Source organism: Toxoplasma gondii, chromosome XI (assembly GCF_000006565.2).
Source record: "Toxoplasma gondii ME49 chromosome XI, whole genome shotgun sequence".
NCBI lineage: Eukaryota > Apicomplexa > Conoidasida > Eucoccidiorida > Sarcocystidae > Toxoplasma > Toxoplasma gondii.
The window spans coordinates 1,272,277-1,291,574 of NC_031479.1; the positions used below are offsets into that span (position 1 = coordinate 1,272,277).

The window sequence follows — 19,298 nt, forward strand, 5'->3', positions numbered from 1 at the left end:
ACCGTTCTGTGCAGTCTGGGACGGTCGAGTTTGCTCGACAAACGAGTTGACGTACGAGCGTAAAAGCATTTGGCGATCTGGTCGCCTGATGCTGTGACTGGTACTTGAGCTGGCGTACGAGCGTAAAAGCATTTGGCGATCTGGTCGCCTGATGCTGTGACTGGTACTTGAGCTGGCGTACGAGCGTAAAAGCAGTTGGCGATCTGGTCGCCTGATGCTGTGACTGGTACTTGAGCTGGCGTACGAGCGTAGAAGCATTTGGCGATCTGGTCGCCTGATGCTGTGACTGGTACTTGAGCTGGCGTACGAGCGTAGAAGCATTTGGCGATCTGGTCGCCTGATGCGGTGACTGGTACTTGATCTTGCGTACGAGCGTTATGCATTTGCCGATCTAGACACCTGACGCTTTGCCTGGTATTTTTTCTCTTTTTTCTGTTGGGTGGCTTGAGGCTACAGTGCATCGATTGCCGGAGTAACGGGTTTTTATTCGTCGAGCAGTCATATGCAGTTAGCGAAATAGACCACCTAAACAAGTTTGCTTATCTTATCTGGCTTCACATGAATCTTGTGGGAGCTATCGGAATGCAGAAGCGTAAAACTCGAAAGAAAGGAAAACAAACGTCCAGGTATTCCTAACAGGAAAGCGGCTGTGTCTCAGGGATCCCGCCCGTTCGCGTCCTCTGTAAATGCTACTTTGTTAAGTCCTTCATCGATCACCTGATTGCGGGAATCTGGGCATTTCTGTGTAGGCCAGACACTGTTCGAGCAACTACTGTAAAACATGGGTATCGGTCATCTGTGCAGACTGATCGAAAATGTCTCGGGATGTTTCAGTGTAAATATCTGGATAAACCGATCTGTAAAGTGTCAGATTTCCACTAAAATCAAGCAGCGCGATGTCTTTGCGACCGCTCCCCTGCACAAGGCAGAAAATTAGAAACGATCCTCGTCGACTAAGCCACGGAACGTTTGCGGACACCTTCCCTATAAATTCGAATAGGTTATGTAAAGTTAACAATTAAACCACACGTGCTTCCTTCACTACCTTGGTAATGCTAAATCTTGAGGCTGCTCATTGGTTAACTGGAGTATGTGGTGTTCTTGGTATCCGTAGTAAGCTTTGTTCCAATAACCTTTTTCCAGCAATCGAAATGGGGTTCTGCAGTTCGTTGGATTGGTGTCAAGCGCAACGGGAGACAAAAGCACTCCTCCAAAGAATTTTACCCTAGTCTTTCCAGGCAAGGGGTATGACATACCTAATAGCTGTCCATGTGCGTACCTGAAAGAACACGGCGTGGAATGCCGTCGCCTGGTAGACAAGTTTTCAAAGTCTTCTATCAGGGGGGGAAATACGGCCTTTTCCCTTTTCACCGTTTTTTACGGAGTTCGCGCATAAGAGGGACACAATACGAAGGCACCGGTTCGCGATACCACGTCATGCTACTGTATACAAACTATGCAGTCTCTGAGGTTCGGCTCCTCACTTCGTTGTTCGGCTGCCCTGGAGCATTGCATACCACGTGTTTCTGAAGCCACAAGGCACAGCGTTGTTTGGTATGTTATTTGAGAGCAGCTGTGTTCGTTGTCTCTCGCGCATAGAGTTTTGATTTCATGAAGCCTTTATTCGTCACCCCGTGCCACTGCCACCCTCTGATCCGGATTCGAACCCATTCAAATAGTTTATGGAGGAATAAAACGAGTCGATATAAAACTTCATCCTGAAGACAAAGCGTTCGACTTCTCCGTCATCATCTTGTTCAGGTCTTCCTTGTCATCTTGGCCTATCGTTTTTAAACACCAGCAACACACAAGTTTTCTCCTTATTTAGACGCTGAGTTGTTTCTTACCACGGTAGAGTGCAAAGACCTGATTTGGAGTCCACACATACACAAATTGCCCTCTTTTCGCGTACGCGGAATTGAACAAACTGCACTGCGTGTCAAGGCGAATGCCAACTTGTACGCCTACGCTTATCTGAGCAACACAAGCAGCCGGACAGAAAACATGAAGTGCTTGTCGATACCAGAAGCTATCTGATCACTGCTAAATTCGGTAGAGGTATTCTTTGGAACAGTGTTAGCCTGCCTGGTGTCTACTTTCTCAACCGCCGGTGCCCTTCATCTCTTTCTCGTAGTTGTTCACACCTAAGGCTGGAATTTCGTAAGTCAAACTCGCCTGATGCCACACAAAACCATGTTCACCTTTATCCGTTGGAGGAGTTTGTCGCAATAAGAGTCTTTGGGAAGGGCAATGTTGACCTGAATGCAGGTCTTGATATGTGCGTCCACGATTGACGATGCTGGGTCTCCCCCCAGGCTCAGCTAATCTTACAACGCAGGTCTAAACAAATTGTAACAGCCGCGGTGGGGAACTGGAGACATATCAGCGAGATGATATCTGGGTGTCTGAGAAACACTGGCGTCCCTTGCTAGCAGGAACATCGAATCCTCAATGATAAGCCTGCAGTTCTGTGAAACTGGAACAACCCATTCAGACGTACAAAGCATTCAAAGCCAAAAGTTGAATCGTAAGATTCCATTGCTATGGCGATAGGGTAGTGAGCAAAAAACGAGACCTGACAGATTACTCGACCGAATCTCGAGTCTCTTCTTTATATGGTAATCTGGCGTGCAGCGTAAACCGGCGTCCATCCTCCAGTGAATGGTCATCATGTGTGCGAGCCTTCTTGACTACGCTTTCCTTTGTCTCGCTACTGAGAAAGTCGTTCGCTGCCTTCTGATTCGGATTGCAGAAGTCGGACGGCTGCTCTTAAAGGAGTTCGTCAGGGCCAGTCGTGGGGTGATCCACTTTCGCTGCGTCGACGTCCCTGACCACGGCATGAAATGCCCGCGGTTATCACCGCAGTGCACTCTGCGTCTAGTGGAGTGCAGCAGTGGACCTGGTTGACACCTCAGGCAAGCTTCGCATGATCGCTGCAGAGCTGCCGCGTTAGGTCAGCTCATAGCTCTCGTAGAGACGCCCAGTTTCGGTGGCTTTGCCATCCTGTCGTCCGTCCTGAAGAACCTTAGACCCGGTAAAACGCTGCGTTACTGTCGCATGCATTGCTTCTTGCAGTTGACAGTTCTATTGTAGCCTGTTTGTCTCAATATAACCTGTCCGCCAGTAGTCTGCAGTCTCTCTGCTGAAGGACAAGAATGAGCTGGCGAGATTTCCCGGTCTACGTCATGTTCATTGAATGTACTTGCAGCATGCACAGGAAAATCTACAGCGCTGGGAGTCTAACTTCCATCCTGAAGAAGCGCATGAGGCTTTTCTTTGACCTCCTTATGGACAAGAAGACGAGCTTGACCGTGTCTTTCTCCACGCAGGTGCTTTCGTTATGCATGTGGCAGTGTGGATGTTCTATGGCTCCTTTTGTCCAGTGGCCTAGGTGTTTTTCTGAAGAGGCGTATGAACTCCTACTGGACGATGCATTCTATCTGAAATGATGCCTGGCCGTCGTGTGTGCTTGCGCGCTGAAGCAAGTCTGCGTCTGGGAGGTTTAACGCAGACGAGAAGAACGCGTCGCTGTCTGGGTGGGCTTCGCCGGTGTTGTATGATGTGGAGAAAAGGAGGCAAGAGCCAACAAGCAAACGCACTGGCAAGAGTCGAAAAACGAACGCTGGAGTAGGTGGGTCTCACGTTGTCTTCACCGCTTCTCTCATTGAAGCGGGGAGAATCAACATCAACACCAGCAGACACAGAAAACGAACGCGACGAGAAACCGAGTGGTACAAGGAAGAACAAAGTCCGTGTCTGTTCGGCTGGACCCCCCGCAAAAAAGGATGGCGACAAGCACGATTGGAATGGAAGACCCTGGCAGGTCGTTGGGCGGCTAGACGCAAAGACGAGAAACCAGGTCACGAAGACAAGGGAACAGATACAAGAAAACACAACAAGAGTAACGCCGCCGCTGCGTTTTCGATTAAAAAATGAGCATGTATAGCCTTACGCGTAGATCATCCGTGTCTATCATGCCAATGCGTCTGTGCGCGAATGACGTACACGTAGAGATTCGGAACCCACACCCTTCTCATTCAGGCGCAACGCGAGAATACAAGAGGTATGAGAAAAAGCCTGTGCATGCAGCTTGACGTGAAAAGGGACAAGCCACTAGTCATACAAAGGCGACATACGTACATACATGCATTTACATGTGTCCATATCTATCTATCTATATATATATATATATGTATATATATATGTATATGCGCACTTGCGGCTGCGGAGTGTTGCATGCTCTGTGGGAGAACGATGTTCTGCATTTGCAGCATTGTTTTTCGAAGAGTTGAAACCACCAGCGATGTGGACTCCTTCCCTAGACGCGTTCGCCGATGTCTTCCGACAAAGAAGACGAGACGTTCAGGTCGTGTCTGTTTTCTGAATTTCCTTTATCTTATTCCCTTTTTAGGCTTCCTTGCTCCCCGATATTTGTCACCTCGTTCTCTTGTTTTCACCCGGTTTCACTGTCGCTCTGTGTCCTTAGCTTCCTTCCAACTGTGCTGCTCTGCCTCTCTTTCTGCAGCGTCGGCTCTTCTCTGCGTTCCCTCCTTTCTCGTGGTCACTCGCCGCTTTCTCCCCGTCTCCTCCTTGTCTGTCAATTCGCTCAACAAGTCTGCCAAAACGCGAAAACGCACGTCGGCAGCCGACGCAGGTTTGCAGACTTGCGTGTGGTCGACATCGACCAGAATTCTTGGCGACGCCGGCAGCCAGCTGGGCATCGACGACCATGCGGGCACAATCAGTGTGCTCCCTCCTGGAAAAAACAGCGAAATGCTCTTCAAAACCTACAGGTGTTCCTTCATAAAAGACAAGGTCTCAAGTTTAAATGCTGAAAAAGCAGAAAAGCGTCGACTAGCGAAAGTCGAGATCTGTGGCCAGGGATCTTCCCGCTGGGGTGTACATACACCGGACTGCCGCATGTCCGCCGAACTGAACGTTTTTTATTTGGCAACGCCACCACGCCGTGGGCAAGCCTTCCTCACACAAGCAACAAGTCCATGGATATTCTTATCCACACATATGCAAACAAACATGGAGTGTAGTGGTGTCCAGCGTACATTTGAAGAACCGACATTGCTGACACAAACTGTGCGAGCATCACATTCACTTCGGGACGCTCCTCCTAATGCTCGTATGTACAGAGTACTTGCATCCCCGTAGCCGCATTGACGATGATGGATTGGTAGTGACCTATTGACAGTTCGATTTTTTACAAATACATATATATATATATATACATGTATATACATACGCATATTTATACCTACATATGCACATTCACGAAACTATTTGCATCTTTGTTTGGAGATACGTTGGACGTTCCCTCACCGATGTAGGGAAGTTTCGTAGTCTGCACTTCGCCCAAGGCTGCGACGCGAATGTGTTCTCCGTTTGGTGAGTGGAGCAATGCCTGAAAGGCTCTGGAGAGGGCCTGGCGATAACTGTCTCCTGGGCTCAGCTGAAGAACATAGCGCGGAAAGAAACCTTGCAACACCCGAACCCAGTCGCCCTCAGCGAGGGGCGAGCCTGAAGAAGGAAAAACAGAATCTCCCAACACAACACACTGTCTGTACACGGGGAGAAGCGCCGGGAACTGAGAGCTGGAAGACTCGTTTGAATCGCTACTGCTTTTTGCTGAATCCAAGTTCTCATACGTTGCCTCGTTGTCTATACTACTTGGGATGCACGTGAGTCTGAAGTCCCCACCCCCAACAGTTGAAAGAACACAGCCACAGACCATCGAACAAAGAAAAGGCGATTCTCGCACGCAAACACATACATACACAGAGCATATGTACACACACGTACGTATAAATATAGAAATATATATACATATATATATATATATATAGAGAGAGAGAGGAAGAGAGGAAGAGAGACGTATTAGCTGAGTAGTTCGGCCGAATCACCTTCTAGGGGAGTAGCGAAGAAGAGAATTGCTTTTGTATTTTTTCGGATGCCCTCGTCGTGGAGAATGAGGAATTGTGCAAGGAGCCCTCCCATCGAATGCGCCACGAAAACAATTGGCCTCTCTTCCTCCCCTACTCCCGCTGCCTTCAACTGCTCTTGAACACACCGTCCCAACTGCTTCAGGGTTACGCCTTCGGACGAGCTGGCACCCTCCAAGAAGCTGCTGCTCCTAGAACGAAAAACTCGACAGGAAGGAGAACCGGCGGAAGACGGAGGAGCAGAATCAGACGAAGAAGAGGAAGAAGAATCAGACGAAGAAGAGGAAGGAGAATCAGACGAAGAAGAGACAGGAGAACCGGCGGACGACGGAGAAGCAGAATCAGACGAAGAAGAGGAAGAAGAATCAGACGAAGAGGAGGAAGAAGCCGTGGACGGAGAGAGAGCCTGTTTTGAAGCGGGTGTGTCCATCTGTGTTCGACGTGGAGAGTCAGGAGTCCAGGCATCTTCTTTTTCTGCGATTCTTCGGGATTCTTCTCGCTTTCTCGGCCAACGCAGAAACGCCAACGACAGCGGCGACGAGGGATCAGAGAAAAACGAAGGAGCTGAAAAAGAGAGAGCAGAGGAAGGCGGCAGGCGCGTGTCGAGAGCAGGTGTAAAACCTGGATTACCGGCAGCACGGTGCTCTTCCTCGAGCTGACCGGTTATATTTCCAGATTCTTCGTGTTTGTTAACCGAGACGCCGGTCCACACTCTCGGATCTTCGTCGAGACTCTCTTCGCTTTCTTCTCGATCTGCAGGGTGGCGGTAGAAGGGCGGCTGCTCCCGAAACAGAGGCGCCTGAGTCGACAAGGCAGCGACAAAGGAAAGCATGCAACGGAGACAGAGAAAAAAGGGACGCGAAAACGGAGGGAACACAAGTCCAGAGACAAGCGAAAAGGAGGAGCTGGAAGAGATCATCAGGCGCGAAAAACGGCCACACCAAGAGACCAGACGGTTTCCAAACACCGAGACTCAAAGCGAGGGAGAGAAGAGAGCGGAAACGTGTGTATCTGACAATCCACCCGTGGGGGCTCGGGTGTACGTACACCGCAATTCCCCCTGGGGTCGAGTCGTTCTTCGCGTTAGGTTCTATAAGACGCACATATCGCATGCTTTATGCTTCGCAGTGTTTCTGGCGTCCGCTTAAAACTGAAGGAACGAGACGAGCGAACCACCGAAGGACACAGCAAGAAAACTTTTTCAAATCCATTTCTCAGTCCTCTCCCTTGGTTCACGCTCTCTTCTCACTGGGTAGTCGATCGCGAGAATTGTGCACTCCGGGAAGTGTCTGGCGAACAACTGGCGAGGCCACAGGTAGAAGTAGGAATTGAAAGATTGGATTTCCTTTTCCTCAGGAGTTTTGCCTCCTCGGAAGTTCGCGTCTCGCAGTGTACATGTGCAGGTCGCACGAGGCGCTGAAGCTTGTCGCTTCTCTTCGCGCGATTCCTCACGCGCGCTGGGTTCTCCACCTTTCTTCAGAACTCCTTCTCTGTTCGTCTCTTCCTCTCCACCTGTGGACCTGGGAGCTGCGCGCCGCCTGGCATGCGCCGGGGGACCCTCGACCTCCCGAGAAGCCTTCTGTACCGCTTCTGCTTCCGGTGTCTGTGTCGGGTGCTTCTCTTCATCGAGAAGTACTTCGTCGTAGCATTTGCTGCACCTCCACGTTCTCCATGCACTCCCTCTTAATCCGTGAAGAAAGACAACAAAGGGCGCCTTGTTCTCTGTCTCTCGATCTGTCTCCTGGTCTCCGCTCGACTGGCCGTACCTCACAGCTGGAGTCTGATTCAGGAGCCCAGGGACTTCAGTCTCTCTGTTGATGCGAGTTGAGACTGCAGCTCGCATGTCTCCTTCTCTCTTTCCCACTCGACGCTCGTCAAGGTTCCTCCTTTCGAGCTCTTTTTCCTCTTCGGCGCTCGGATGCTCCACCTCGCCTCTCTGCGGTTTCTGTCTCGATCCGAGATCGCTTCTCTCTGTCGCGCGGACCTCTCGCGAATCGAGATGATGCGTCGCACAAAAATAAAAGCAACTTGGGCAGTCCGGAGGACACTGGCAAGCGCTGCTCTGCCTTCCGAACTTCTTCGCCCTCTCGAAAGTGTCTCTTTCCCTCGCCTCGTCGCGTATGTCTCGTTCTCTCTCTGTGGGCGCTGCCGTCTCTGATGTGTGCGTCCAGGACGGAGGCGACGCGAGGCGTGGAGCGACAGAGAGCGCCTCGGAGAGCGAGACATTGGCGCGTTCTCCGGACTTCTGGCCCAAGTGGAGAGCGGCGAGAAGACGTCGCAGCTGTCTGCGGGAAAGGTAGGAAGTCGGCGGGTGCGGTTGAAGAATCTCCTCTCCAAAGCCTGGCGAGAACTCCTGCCGAGCCTCGTGACCAGGGCGCTCGTGGACCCCAGCAGAGGAAGCCAGCGGAGGCGCGACCGGACTGTGGGGTGGCGGCAGGAGCAGAAGCGGATCGAGCACAGTGTGATAATCTTTGGGGAGAGAAAACGGATAGACACAGCCGAGGAAAACTCGACGAGACGGAGGAGAAGCCGACGCGGGCGGAGGAGTCTGTAGGTTGTGGAGAGCTCTGCAGAGACCAGCGAGCAGGTGCGACAAGAGTGGAGAGACGACACAGGTGGGCAGCTTGTTATAACGAACGAGGCCGGTTTTTTCTGCAACTGGACGCTACACATGCGACGCTCGAGCTTCGACCGTGTCTTCTTGCCGAGGGAAACGAACAACGCGTTCTTCGGTCTTCTCGCTGAGGCAAAACTCGGCGACAAGTCACGCCGCGTACTCTTCTTGGTAATGGAGAGAACCATGTCAGAAACGAAACGCAGAAGAGAATCCGTACAAACAGGAGGTTCGCAGGAAAGACCGCCTGCTGAGTGGCGCGAAGGCGCAGTGCGAAACGCGATGCAGATGCAACGGTCCACATCAGATGTAGGTCTCTTCACACGCATTTGCAGTTTGCTCCTCAAAGCCACAACCGCAGAAATACGAACAGAAATAGAAAAACACACTTTCAAAGCCACGTCAAAGAAGGACACAGAAGCGTACAAACACAAACATATATATATATATATATTTGGAATTGATAGAGCTGTGTGCAGCTGGGGTTGTGGCTGGAAGCCTTCTGGGGAACCACGCAAAAACTCAGGATTTCTTTGTGAACTCGTTCCGACCCCAGTCGGCCTTTCTCCTGGCATGCCTCCACTCACCTGACCGCCTCGAAGTAGACGAGCGCGGGGGCCGACAAACGCAGAGAGGCAGCGGGAAGCTGGTGGCGCAGCGTGGAGAAGACGGGAGACAGCAGCGCCGGGTGTACGTACACCTCGTGGACGATTTGCAGCAGAAGTTGCTCCCATGCCGTCTGCGTTCGCGCCGACGCGACGAGGGCCGAGTCGGTGGCTGTGGCTCGACGCGAGGACATGCGAAAAAAGGAAAGAGAGAGGCTGTTGCAGCATGCAGCAGGGTGGGCGCAGGAACAAGTGAGGGAACAGCCGTTCGACAGAGGCACATGCAGGTGCCGCCAGAAGGAAGCGCGAGGCGAGGCCTTCGCAGCACAGCAGGGAAGCGAGAGAACAGACGCCGCATCCTAGCGCAAATGGCGCACGAGGAGGCTGGATTCGCACGAAGGATAGGGCAACCTGTTTGTAACCATCTGCATGGGTGGTTCGAAAGTCGTTTTCGCAGGAACGAAGAGACACCGCAGAGAGAAGCGACGCTCAGAAAGCAACTCAGAGTTTCGGCGGGCACCGTCGACGGCGACAGAACCGTCAAGCACAGCCGGTACCATAGTTCAGTGAGTGACGATTCCAGTTCGCCTGCGTCTCCTCTCTGCGAGAACAGCTTGTTTCCAAGGAGAGGACAGATGCGCAGAGCGTTCGCTGACACAGAGACCGACACTGCAGGAAGGTTCTCCGACATCACTGATTGCCTTATAGGCGTTGACGCCCCCCAATTCCTGTTGCCTGCTCCAGTGGACGAGAGGAAACGACTCCTCGGCGGCTCGGATGACCATTCCGCGCATGCTGTTTACTTTTCCTTCTCTCACCTGCAGCACTGTTCGCCACGGTGCGAACCATCCACTGGAGCTCTCGCCACAGCTCCAGCCGCTCTGTCCGTGTCTTCGCGACCCTGGCGAGGAACTCTTTCTCCGCTCTCTTCTGGTCTTCGTCTTCCTTCCGAGAACGCGCGAGCTCCTCTGCATCTTCCTGTCGCGCAAGTGTCTCCTTTGATGTCGCCCCGGCGGCTAGCAGTCCCTCGTCCTCCCTGGAAAGAGGCCGCCACCTTGCTGGCAGCCACCAAGCGGAAGAAACGCCTGGGAACATGTGTCTCTTCTCTGTAGCCTCTGCATGCGAGTCCTCGCCGACTCGCGCCTCTCGAGTCTCTTCTCTCTTCTTTTCGGCGGCCGCACAAACCGACCACGAGGAGACAGGGTCGGACGAGCGGGGAGAAACATCTGGAGAAGAGGAAAGGGGCGAATTCAAAAAAGAAGACAGGCGCGGGGCAGACAAGAGAGACTCGGGTGACTTCCACGCCGCCTCGCTGACGCGACCGCCTCTGCTCCCCACATGCGTAGGTCCCTCTCCGTTCTGTCTCTCTCCTTCGAGTTGTCGCTCTCCTTCGAGTTGTCGCTCTCCTTCGAGTTGTCGCTCTCCTTCGAGTTGTCGCTCTCGTTCACTCTGTCTCTCTCGTTCATCGTGTCTCTTCCTCGATCCCCGCACAGCTGTCTTTTCCGCGTCGCGCCTTCGCTCTCCTCGTTCTCGTTCTTCTCTTTCGCCGGTGGTGGCTGTTCCGGTTGAGGGAGCTTTGTACGCTTCCAGTGCATGCGAGTCGCGAAGCAGCAGGTCGAGAGTCTTCCCCGCGAGGAGCAGAAGGACGTCGAAGGCGCCTGCTTGCCAAAGATGTCGGTGAGGAAACGAGACAGGACAGCAAGAGAGCAGGGCGAGTTGGCGGAGAGCGGCCGCTCGATCCTCGTCACGCAGAATCTGAGAAAAGAGTATCTCTCGGTCGCGGACTTGAAGTGGAGAAGTCTGCACTGTCTCCAGGCAAATCCCGAGAGACGAAGCATTGGGTCCCGAAGTCCGGAGCTCTTTCCTTGTCGTTGGTTCGTTCTCCTTGCTGTCTGCAGGCTCTTCTCCCTCTCGCCTTCGCGGCGACCAGTGTTTCGCTCCCTTCTTTTCCGTGTCTTCCTCTCCAATATGTGCGTCGCGCCCTGTCCCTGCCCTCGCTGTCTCCTCTCGCCCCTCGTCCCCCTCCGTCTTCTTCTCGCCTCTGCATGCACCCCACAAGTTGCCTCCAAGAAAGGCGTCTGCGCTCGGACTGGCCTCGCGGCCTGTCTCGCCTCGCTGTACGTCTTGCCGCTTCCTCGCGACAGGGCAAGGCTGGTCATCCCGATCTTGCAGCTCCTCTCGAGCGCCAGAGCGATCTGAGTCGGAGATGAGAAACTCAGACAGAGATGGCCCTGGGGTCGCAGGCTTGGCCTCGACTTCTGCCTCCACTCTTCTTCCAGGGTGGACCGCCAAAGACGAAAAGAGCCTTCCAGCAACCTCGCCCTGCGTTCCTTCGAGTCTCTGCGGCACAGAGGGACCTCCCCCTTCTCGTCGCTCGCGGGCGTCTCTGGAAGCAAAAGAAGAAGAAGAAGAAGAAGGAGAAGAAGAAGAAGAAGGAGAAGAAGAAGAAGAAGGAGAAGAAGAAAGAGAAGAAGGAGGAATTCGCTGATTCGGGACTTGAGTGAGAGATAGGAAAGACGACGGAGGAGGAGGCGACGTGTCGAGCAGAGCGAGAGTCTGAGCAAGAATCGAATCGGGATCCCAGTCGAAAAAAGCATCTGCGGCTTGACGGGCAGGCCACTCGATGAGGTCTTCGAGGAGAAGCAACTGCATGCCTTGGAGAGCGCTCGCAAGCATTTCTTCCGCCCACGCTGTGAAGTGACGCGACGCTACGCCTGCAAAGGAAAACAAGCAGTGTCCAAGAGAAACGCCGGAAACCTGCTAAAAAAACAAATATCTGAGAATTCAGCTCCCAAGACAGAGACAAACCCACCACAGAAAGCGTCCAGGATGTCCCCCCAGACGGACGCGCGCGCCCTGCACCTCTCTTCTCTCTCGGAATCGAAATATCCGTGAACCTGCGCGCATATCTGCTAGAGACAGTGTCTCCCCCGAGTGGAGGACCCGGTAAACACCCCAAAGAACAGTGGCTGCAGGGTAACTCGCGCTCGCGCGCGCGCGGCTTCGCGGCCTCTCTCCCTCTTCAGTGCGACTCCCGCTTTTCTGCGACAGCCTTGGAGGCCTACTTTGCTGGGCCATCCAAACACGGAGGGCGTGGCGAAGGGATGCTGTCCAGTCTTCTTCTTCTTCTCCGTCGCTCTCCTGCGAACGCGCGTCTTGGCGCTCGGGCTTCGCCGCCTTCGCAAGAACTTCGAACTGCCTGAGGTCTCCGACGCGCAGGGCAAAGCGCACCAGCGCGCGTCCTACGTCTGCGTCTCGCGGGGCCTCGCCCCGACCGCCGGCAAGCAGAAAGGGCAGAGACTCGAGAGAGTCGCACGCCAACGAAGAAGCCACTGCGCTTTCCCACGGCCCTCGTCCGGTGCCCGAGAAAGGCAGCGACGCAGACGCCCCTAGGGACGCTGACGCGACAGAAGAAGCTGAGAAAGAAGCAGAACCAGATGCAGAAGCAGAGGAAGAAGCAGAGGAAGAAGGAGAAGCAGAGGAAGGAGAGAAAGACGACCTGAACGGGGAGGGTAACGCAGGATGCGCAACAGCTTCGTGGTCGCTCGACAGGGAGGAACTGGTGGAATCGAGGAGACGAGAGTGAAGTGTGCTGGTGAGGTACGGCGCGCTCTCTACAACCGCGCAGAGGAAGGCGGCGAAGAGGAACAAGAGATTCTTCGAGAAGAGCGAAGGAGCAGGCGATGTCGACAGGGTCTCGGAGAACGTCGACTCGCCCTTTCTCGGCTCGTCTTCCTTCCCGTCGGCTCTAGATTGTGTGCTGTCCAGCAGCTCTTCACTCTCCCGCTCTTTCCTCAGTTTCTCAGCGAGTAAAAATGGAAAGAGAGCACATGCAGAGGACCCCTTCGTGCCGTAGACCCAAGGTGGCAATTCCTCCTTCGCTCCCTCGTCACGCGATTCAGGCGTTTTCTCTTCTTCGGTGTGCGCAGTGAATCCCGGGAGGCGAAGCGCGAGAAGAAGCGCATGCAGTCTGCCGTTCGCCGTGTTCGTCTCGTCTGTCGTTCTCTTCTCGCCTTCTCCTTCTTCTCTGCGCTGCTCTTCTTCCTCTGGCTGTGGCGACACCACAGACGCAGCGAGCGAGTCGAGCACAGTGCCAGCGAAGTAGAGAAAGGCTGCAGGGAGCAGAGGGACAGACAGAGGCGAGAGGTGCTCTGAGGCAGAGGGCAGTCCGTCACGGGCTTCGTCTCGGTTTTCTGCGGATTTCTTCGTTCCCAGGAGTCCGGAGACAAAGCCCAGAGACAGGGACGTGGAGACCCATGAGGGCGGTCTGCGCTTCTTCTCGAAGCACGCATCCGCCTCGAACGCGTCTCTTACGATCTCCTGCAAAGTCTTGAGGAACGCAGTGAGACTGCTGGCCGCAGTCAGTGGCGAGGAGACGAGGAGCGCCTGAAGTGTGAGGAGAAGGGCGTCTGCGAGCGAGAGAGCACCCGCGGAAGCGCAAGGCCGAGGCGCAGGCCTGCTTCTGTGTTCAGGTGTCTGCAGCTTCCCGCTCAGAGCCTCCGTGAACGTGAGGGGGGCAGAGCTGGAGAGACGAGTCAGCGGCGACGACGGCGAAGATGCGAGGAAGGAACAAGGCTGCGAAAGAAGCAAGCGAGCGTCCGCCGCACTCCCGCTGCCGAGACAGGAGCGCAGCCGCTTTTGAGACGCGAGAAGACGAAGAGAGTCGAGCCACAGGCGCTGCGCGGGAACAGTCCACGCGGGCACAGTCGGCGTCTGGCACAGCAGCAGAAGGGCAAGTTTGTCCGCTGTCTCCTCGAGGCCCTGCCGCCGCCTTTCCTTGTCTCGCGCGCCCTCGTCGCTGCCTGCCGCTCCGGGACCGACCCGAGTAGAAGCCGAAGGCGCTGAGGCCGCAGGCGGCGAAGCTCCGAGCACGAAGCGAATGAACGCGAGCGCGAGCAGCTGGCGCAGTTCGGAGACGGCAGATCGTTGAAGTGTGGGGTTTTCAAGTTCCGCGTCGGCGGCGAAAGACGACGCAGGGCCGGCGGTCGGAAGAGAAGGCGGCGAGTCCAGAGGCGAGAGGTGTTGGAGCCAAGAGGCGAGAATGTGGAAGTCTACATCTTCTTCTTCGCGTTCTTCGAGGTGAAACGAAAGAAAAGGCATCTCCTCCGGTTCCGTGTGCAACAGAGCAAACTGGGCGCTTTCCCGCTTCTCCGCAAGCGTCACTTCATCGCGAGCGAGCGCATGCAGCCACCTGGAAAACAACTGGCGCACAGCGAGGCTCTCGGCTTCTCCCCACAGCGCCGCTTCTCTGTCTCCCTCCGTGCAGGCATCTCCGTCGGGGAGAGAGTGCGACGCGGGCAGAAACAGAGAGGCGCCTGCACAGGGGCAGGGCGCGTTCAGTCGGCCAGGCGCGAAGGGAGAAGGCACAAAGGCAGGGTCCAGAAGAGTCGATTCCAGAGGTTTGAGCAGAAGGTAAGAGAGGTACTGAAGAGCGCCAGCGACGGTGGCTCGCGGGAGTCCCTCCGCCGCGGTCTGGGGAGAAGCGGGAGGAGAGGAGAAGAAAGAAAAGAACTTCCGACGAGGCGTCTCCTCCGCCTCTGACCGCGCGGGCAAGTTGTCGAGGAGGCGACTGAATACCCAGTCTAGGGAGGAGATCGAAGGACAGGTGGACAGCGTCGCGTCCTGCCAAGCGCGAGTTCCCGTAGCCAACAGAGTGCAGAGAAGGAGAGCAGCGCCGTCGTCCGGTGCATGAAAGTGTCTCCCCAAAGCGCCTTCTCGCAGGTGGGCGCGTCTCTCCGCGCGAGCGCTTCTTCTCTCCGTTTCCCTCCACAGCCGCTGCAACAGCTGCCCAGCAGGAGGAATGAAGAAAGTCAATTCAGAAATCCTCGCAACTGCAGAAGACGCGACTGGAGAAGACGCGACTGGAGAAGACGAGACAGAAGCAGAGGAAGAGGCTGCACAGGCCGCAGGAGGGAGAGAGAGGCGCGAAGGCTCTGTACGGCGAAGACGACGGGTGACTCGAGAGAGCCTGGGGAGGGACGTCAAGGATGGCGAGAGAGGAAAGGTCCGGGAAGAAGAACAGCATGACAACGAGGGAGCAGTTGGAGGAGACGAAGAAGACGTTCTTGTCTCCTCCACGTTCCTGGTAGTCGGCATGTCGACAGCGGAACGGTCCTCCGGCTGACTCAGCCTTCCGGAACTCCCGTCGACCAGCGTCTCCAGATGAGCTGCGTGGATGCCGCGCCTTTTTCTCTCCTTCTCTTTTTCGCTCGGGGTTCCGAGTTGGTTCTCGCGGCGTCTGCCACCCTCGGACAAGGGTCCGCGCGACGGAGACTTCGCGACGGCAAAGACGGACGATCGGAAGGAAGCAGAGTGCAGCGGAACGGGGAAAGTCCAGTCCCCTGGCCAAGCGCCTCGCTTCTCTCTGCGGCGCAGAGGAGACGAGACGCTCGCGGCCGCAGCAGTCGTCTCGCGGGAGGGCGTGGAGCCGTCGAGAGACCGCGAAGTCGGACGTGGATCTTCATGTTGTGAAGAGGCGCAGACCGGGGAGCGGCGGAGAGAAGAAAGGACCACAGTTGCAGAAGCAGCCGCCTGGGGAAGGGAGGCAGACGCGAGAGGAGGAAGAGCGGAGGACTCGGACGAGGCCTGGGAGCGACACTCAGCAGTCGTGGTCAAGAGATGCAACAGAGAAGGAACAGCGAGCGTCGCGAGAGGCAGAGGAAACAGACGCCCTACGGAAGTCGTCATAGGGTCCCCGGAGAAAGAGACGTCGCCAGGCCACCGCTCTCTGTGTACCCAAGTCCTTTCTGTCAGGTCCCCTCTGTGGCGCAGAAAGGTCGCTGCAAGCCGAGATGGTCTTCGCTGTGTCGTGGAGAGCTTCTGTTTTTTTCACGTTTGCGAGGCTCTTTGTGTAGCTGACAAATCAGGCACTGACTCAGAAAAGACCGAAGGGGAAGCGCGAAAAACAAACTCTAAGAACAAGAGAACACTGCGCTGCACTGTATGCTCTCACGCCTGGACCACGCTGAAGGGAGGGTCTAGGCAACCCAGTCACCGAAGTAGTCCCAGAGAAGTCGTCAAATCCTTTCGGCGTGATGGGGGTAGAAAGTTACAGGACCTTCTACAGAAGGCGACTCTTTTCCAACGTGGACATGATGTGCTCAGGGTTCTCACGCGGCTCGAGAACGCCGAGACACCAAGGCGGCTGCGAATCACAACGGGGGAAAGGAAAATATGTGTTGCATGCGTCTTCGTCAACTCGCTCGGAGAAAAGAAAAGTCTCACACGTATTTGTGTGTGTTTGTGTCGCCGGACGATGCAGGCTACCTCGAGGAAAGGACCAAGACACGGTTCTTGGAGTCCGCGTCACGCGCCTGAGGCTTTTGAGCAGTAAAACGCCCGCAAAAGCCACGTTTTTCGGGTCAGACGGAGACAATTATACGTGCTATTTCCAGCGGAACGGGAAAGGGGAAAAAGGATGGAGGGAGGGAACTCTTCACGCGGTTCCGCTTGCGTAACCTTGCGAAAATGCAGCTGACGAGTTCGAAGATGAGCTGTATGTGCATGTGCGAGGACTGACTGCGCGTGTCTCGCGAGTTCGTGTCAGTCGCCAGTTTGCGCGATTGCGTGGGGATGTTTATGGAGAAACACTCGCTTAACGGAGAAAAGCTCGCGTTACGGAACCTGCTGAGTTTTGGGGTGAGTGTGAGGAAAGTGAAACGGCGAGGAGGCTGTGCGAAAACGGTTCTTGCAGCCTGCAGCTCTGCCTGCAACAGCCAACAGCACACCGCTTGACGTCGAGAAGTTCCTCTTTTTTACCTCTGCTCCATAACTTCGTGCGCCTTTCTTTCCCTTCAGACACACGCAACGAAGGAAGAGAAAGAGCTCGTCTCTCCTGTTGATTCGACTGACACCGTGGTGTAGCCGGTTTTCTCCGCGAAAAACCGGTGGAATCGACGAACGGCAAACGACGCGGAATCCTAGGAGTTACATGGCAGGGTGAACTTGACAGTTCGTCCGTTGGTGGTAATGCGAAGCGGAACAAGAACTCAAGTTCCCGTTCTGGGTCGTGCTCTTGCGAGTGCGAGTGGCGTTTTCTGTGGAAGGAGAAGCAGATTTTTCGCACGCTCATTCAGAGTCGGTCCTAAACACAAAGAGCACTCATCGGAATGAGTAGTTGTGGCTTTTCGGATTGTCCGTAAACATAGAACACATTCCCTGCAACTTAGAGAGGGCAGCACGTACTTTCAGTTAGCCTTCTATGTGCTTCAGCACTGCAAGTTGCAGGGCAGTGACTTTAGACATTTTGCGAATCTCGAATGTGAGGGGCGAGACGCCCCGACGGTTCGACCCTGAGCGCCATTACGTCCTTTCTGTCGTAAACAAGGCAGAATCCACCGACACCTCGGCGAGGCAGAGCTGTTCCGGATAGGGTGGACGACGTCTGATTCCACAGAACACGAGCGAGTTGTTGAACGGTTGACGCCTAGGCAGGGAAACTGAACTTCGTGTGTCTGTCGTTAATACAGAGGGGAAGCTATCTATTTATATTGTACCTGAACGGTACTTTCTAGCATACTCACAGTACGACGCTGCTGATCATCCTAGCATCTGAGGAAGTGGATAAAGGGTCTGAACTTCGAGATCGGCGTAAGAGTTTAAACGCCGAAACGGACGTCAGACAACAAAGCTGGGAAACTTCTGTATCGGTAGATGACGAGGGTGCGTTTTCTCGTGATGCACGGCAATCAGATCCGCAAGCGAGTTACGTTTCGGTAGTCCTCGGATTCGTGGCATCTCTATGCTCTCCGGGACGCAGGCGGAAAGCCTGGTCTCTGCGCTTTTGAAGACAAAAAGTCACGGTTCCCTCGCAGAAAAAATGCGTAACGATATTAGATCCTGTCTGAACGACTGTTACCACCGGTTTTCGAAGCCGAAACAACAACGTTGGCTAACGTTTCTATCCATTTCTAGCCGTGTGGGACAGCGGATTTTGCTGCAGATTTGATTGAAAGAAGCCTTCAAAGAGTTGTGCATTTGTCTGCTATTCTCTGAGCTGTGTAACGCGTCTACATGTCGTCTAGAAAATATTAGAAGTCCCGCGGCAATTCGAAAAGCCTAGAGCAAAACCAATTAGATAAGGCACACATGTACACACAGAGAACTCCGACTTCTGTTAGATTCCGACTCCAAACTTTCGGCTTCATTTTCTGTGAACGAAACGAGTGTTGGATTTCTCGGTACATGCCGCTTTCTTGAAGTGCACTGACAGTGTTAAGAGTGATTTCATCCCAAACTGGTACTGCATGAAAGACGCACGAAAAAATGCAACACATGAAGCAAAGCCGCACACTCGAAGTCTAGCAAATGGATGGGTGACTATTTGCGTATACAGTACGCTATTCTTGGTTATTATAGGTCGGGGTATTCCGCGAGCACAGCTGAAAAAAGTCCGTGATTTCCAGTTTGATCGTCTTCCCTCATAGTTCCGATTTTTCCTTCCTTGTTAACGCTTACTCCCTTTCCTCTAAATTCGCGAAGTCTCTCGACAACAGGGTCGCTTCTGTCGACTGGATGTATCTCTCTTTTGCTTGGTTGTCTGTATCTCATAACTGTAGAGTCGCAGTGGGTGTCCTATGTACTCCAGTGTCTGTGTTCACTCGATTGCTGCGCTGAAAAAGGGTGCTCTACTTCTTCTTCTAGGACGCTGTCTGCGACTCGAGCTTTGACGACCCCCAGGGAAACTCTGACTTATTGAATACACCTGTATGTATTCTCAACTCTTGGTTTTGGAATTGAACGCGGGACATCTGCTTCCGAAAGTCTCATCTTCTGTTCGCTCATGTTTCTTAACTGTGACGCTCCTCTAGCATGTGCGTTTTCCGGTTCTCCCCACGCGTGTGTGAAAATTGAGGTCCGCGAGCACCAAGTGAAAAAGTGAAATGCGCAGAGGGACGGAGAAAGCAGCGTCTGAGTCAAAGAAGGACAACGCGGGAGAGCAACCCAGAAGAGGGAGAGGCCGCGAAACAACGAATGCGAGAGAGAGGAGAGGGGTGCGAACTGAGGTACGCATGGGAGGGCTGCCCAGAGGGCGGAAACGACAAGGAAGAAAGGGGGAAGGGCGCAGAATCCGGTAAAAGACATCAGACACCGGCAGACAGCAAAGAAAGGGAGAAACAAGCGCCAAGT

The 19,298-nt window shown here is 54.2% G+C and overlaps 1 protein-coding gene across 1 annotated transcript; it reads right to left on the reverse strand.

Annotated features, from left to right (window-relative positions):
- Window positions 1-3,631: 3,631 nt before the first annotated feature.
- TGME49_310350 (PGAP1 family protein) lies at window positions 3,632-16,557 on the reverse strand. The gene is made up of 7 exons (XM_018782623.1): window positions 12,236-16,557; window positions 9,989-11,884; window positions 9,153-9,342; window positions 7,201-8,518; window positions 5,913-6,750; window positions 5,332-5,529; window positions 3,632-4,756 (listed from the first exon to the last, which is right to left on the reverse strand). Exons 1-7 carry the CDS (start codon window positions 15,855-15,857, stop codon window positions 4,464-4,466), a joined length of 8,355 nt encoding a protein of 2,784 aa, XP_018635570.1. The 5' UTR covers window positions 15,858-16,557; the 3' UTR covers window positions 3,632-4,463.
- Window positions 16,558-19,298: the final 2,741 nt, after the last annotated feature.

Excerpts from the sequence above, each read along its gene's own strand:
- TGME49_310350 (XM_018782623.1), bottom strand. The coding sequence starts at position 15,857 with ATGACGACTTCCGTAGGGCGTCTGTTTCCTCTGCCTCTCGCGACGCTC. Across the intron at positions 6,751-7,200 it reads TTCTCGCGATCGACTACCCA|GCGCCTCTGTTTCGGGAGCA; the intron begins GTGAGAAGAGAG and ends TTGTCGACTCAG. Across the intron at positions 4,757-5,331 it reads TACGAAACTTCCCTACATCG|GAGGGAGCACACTGATTGTG; the intron begins GTGAGGGAACGT and ends TGTTTTTTCCAG.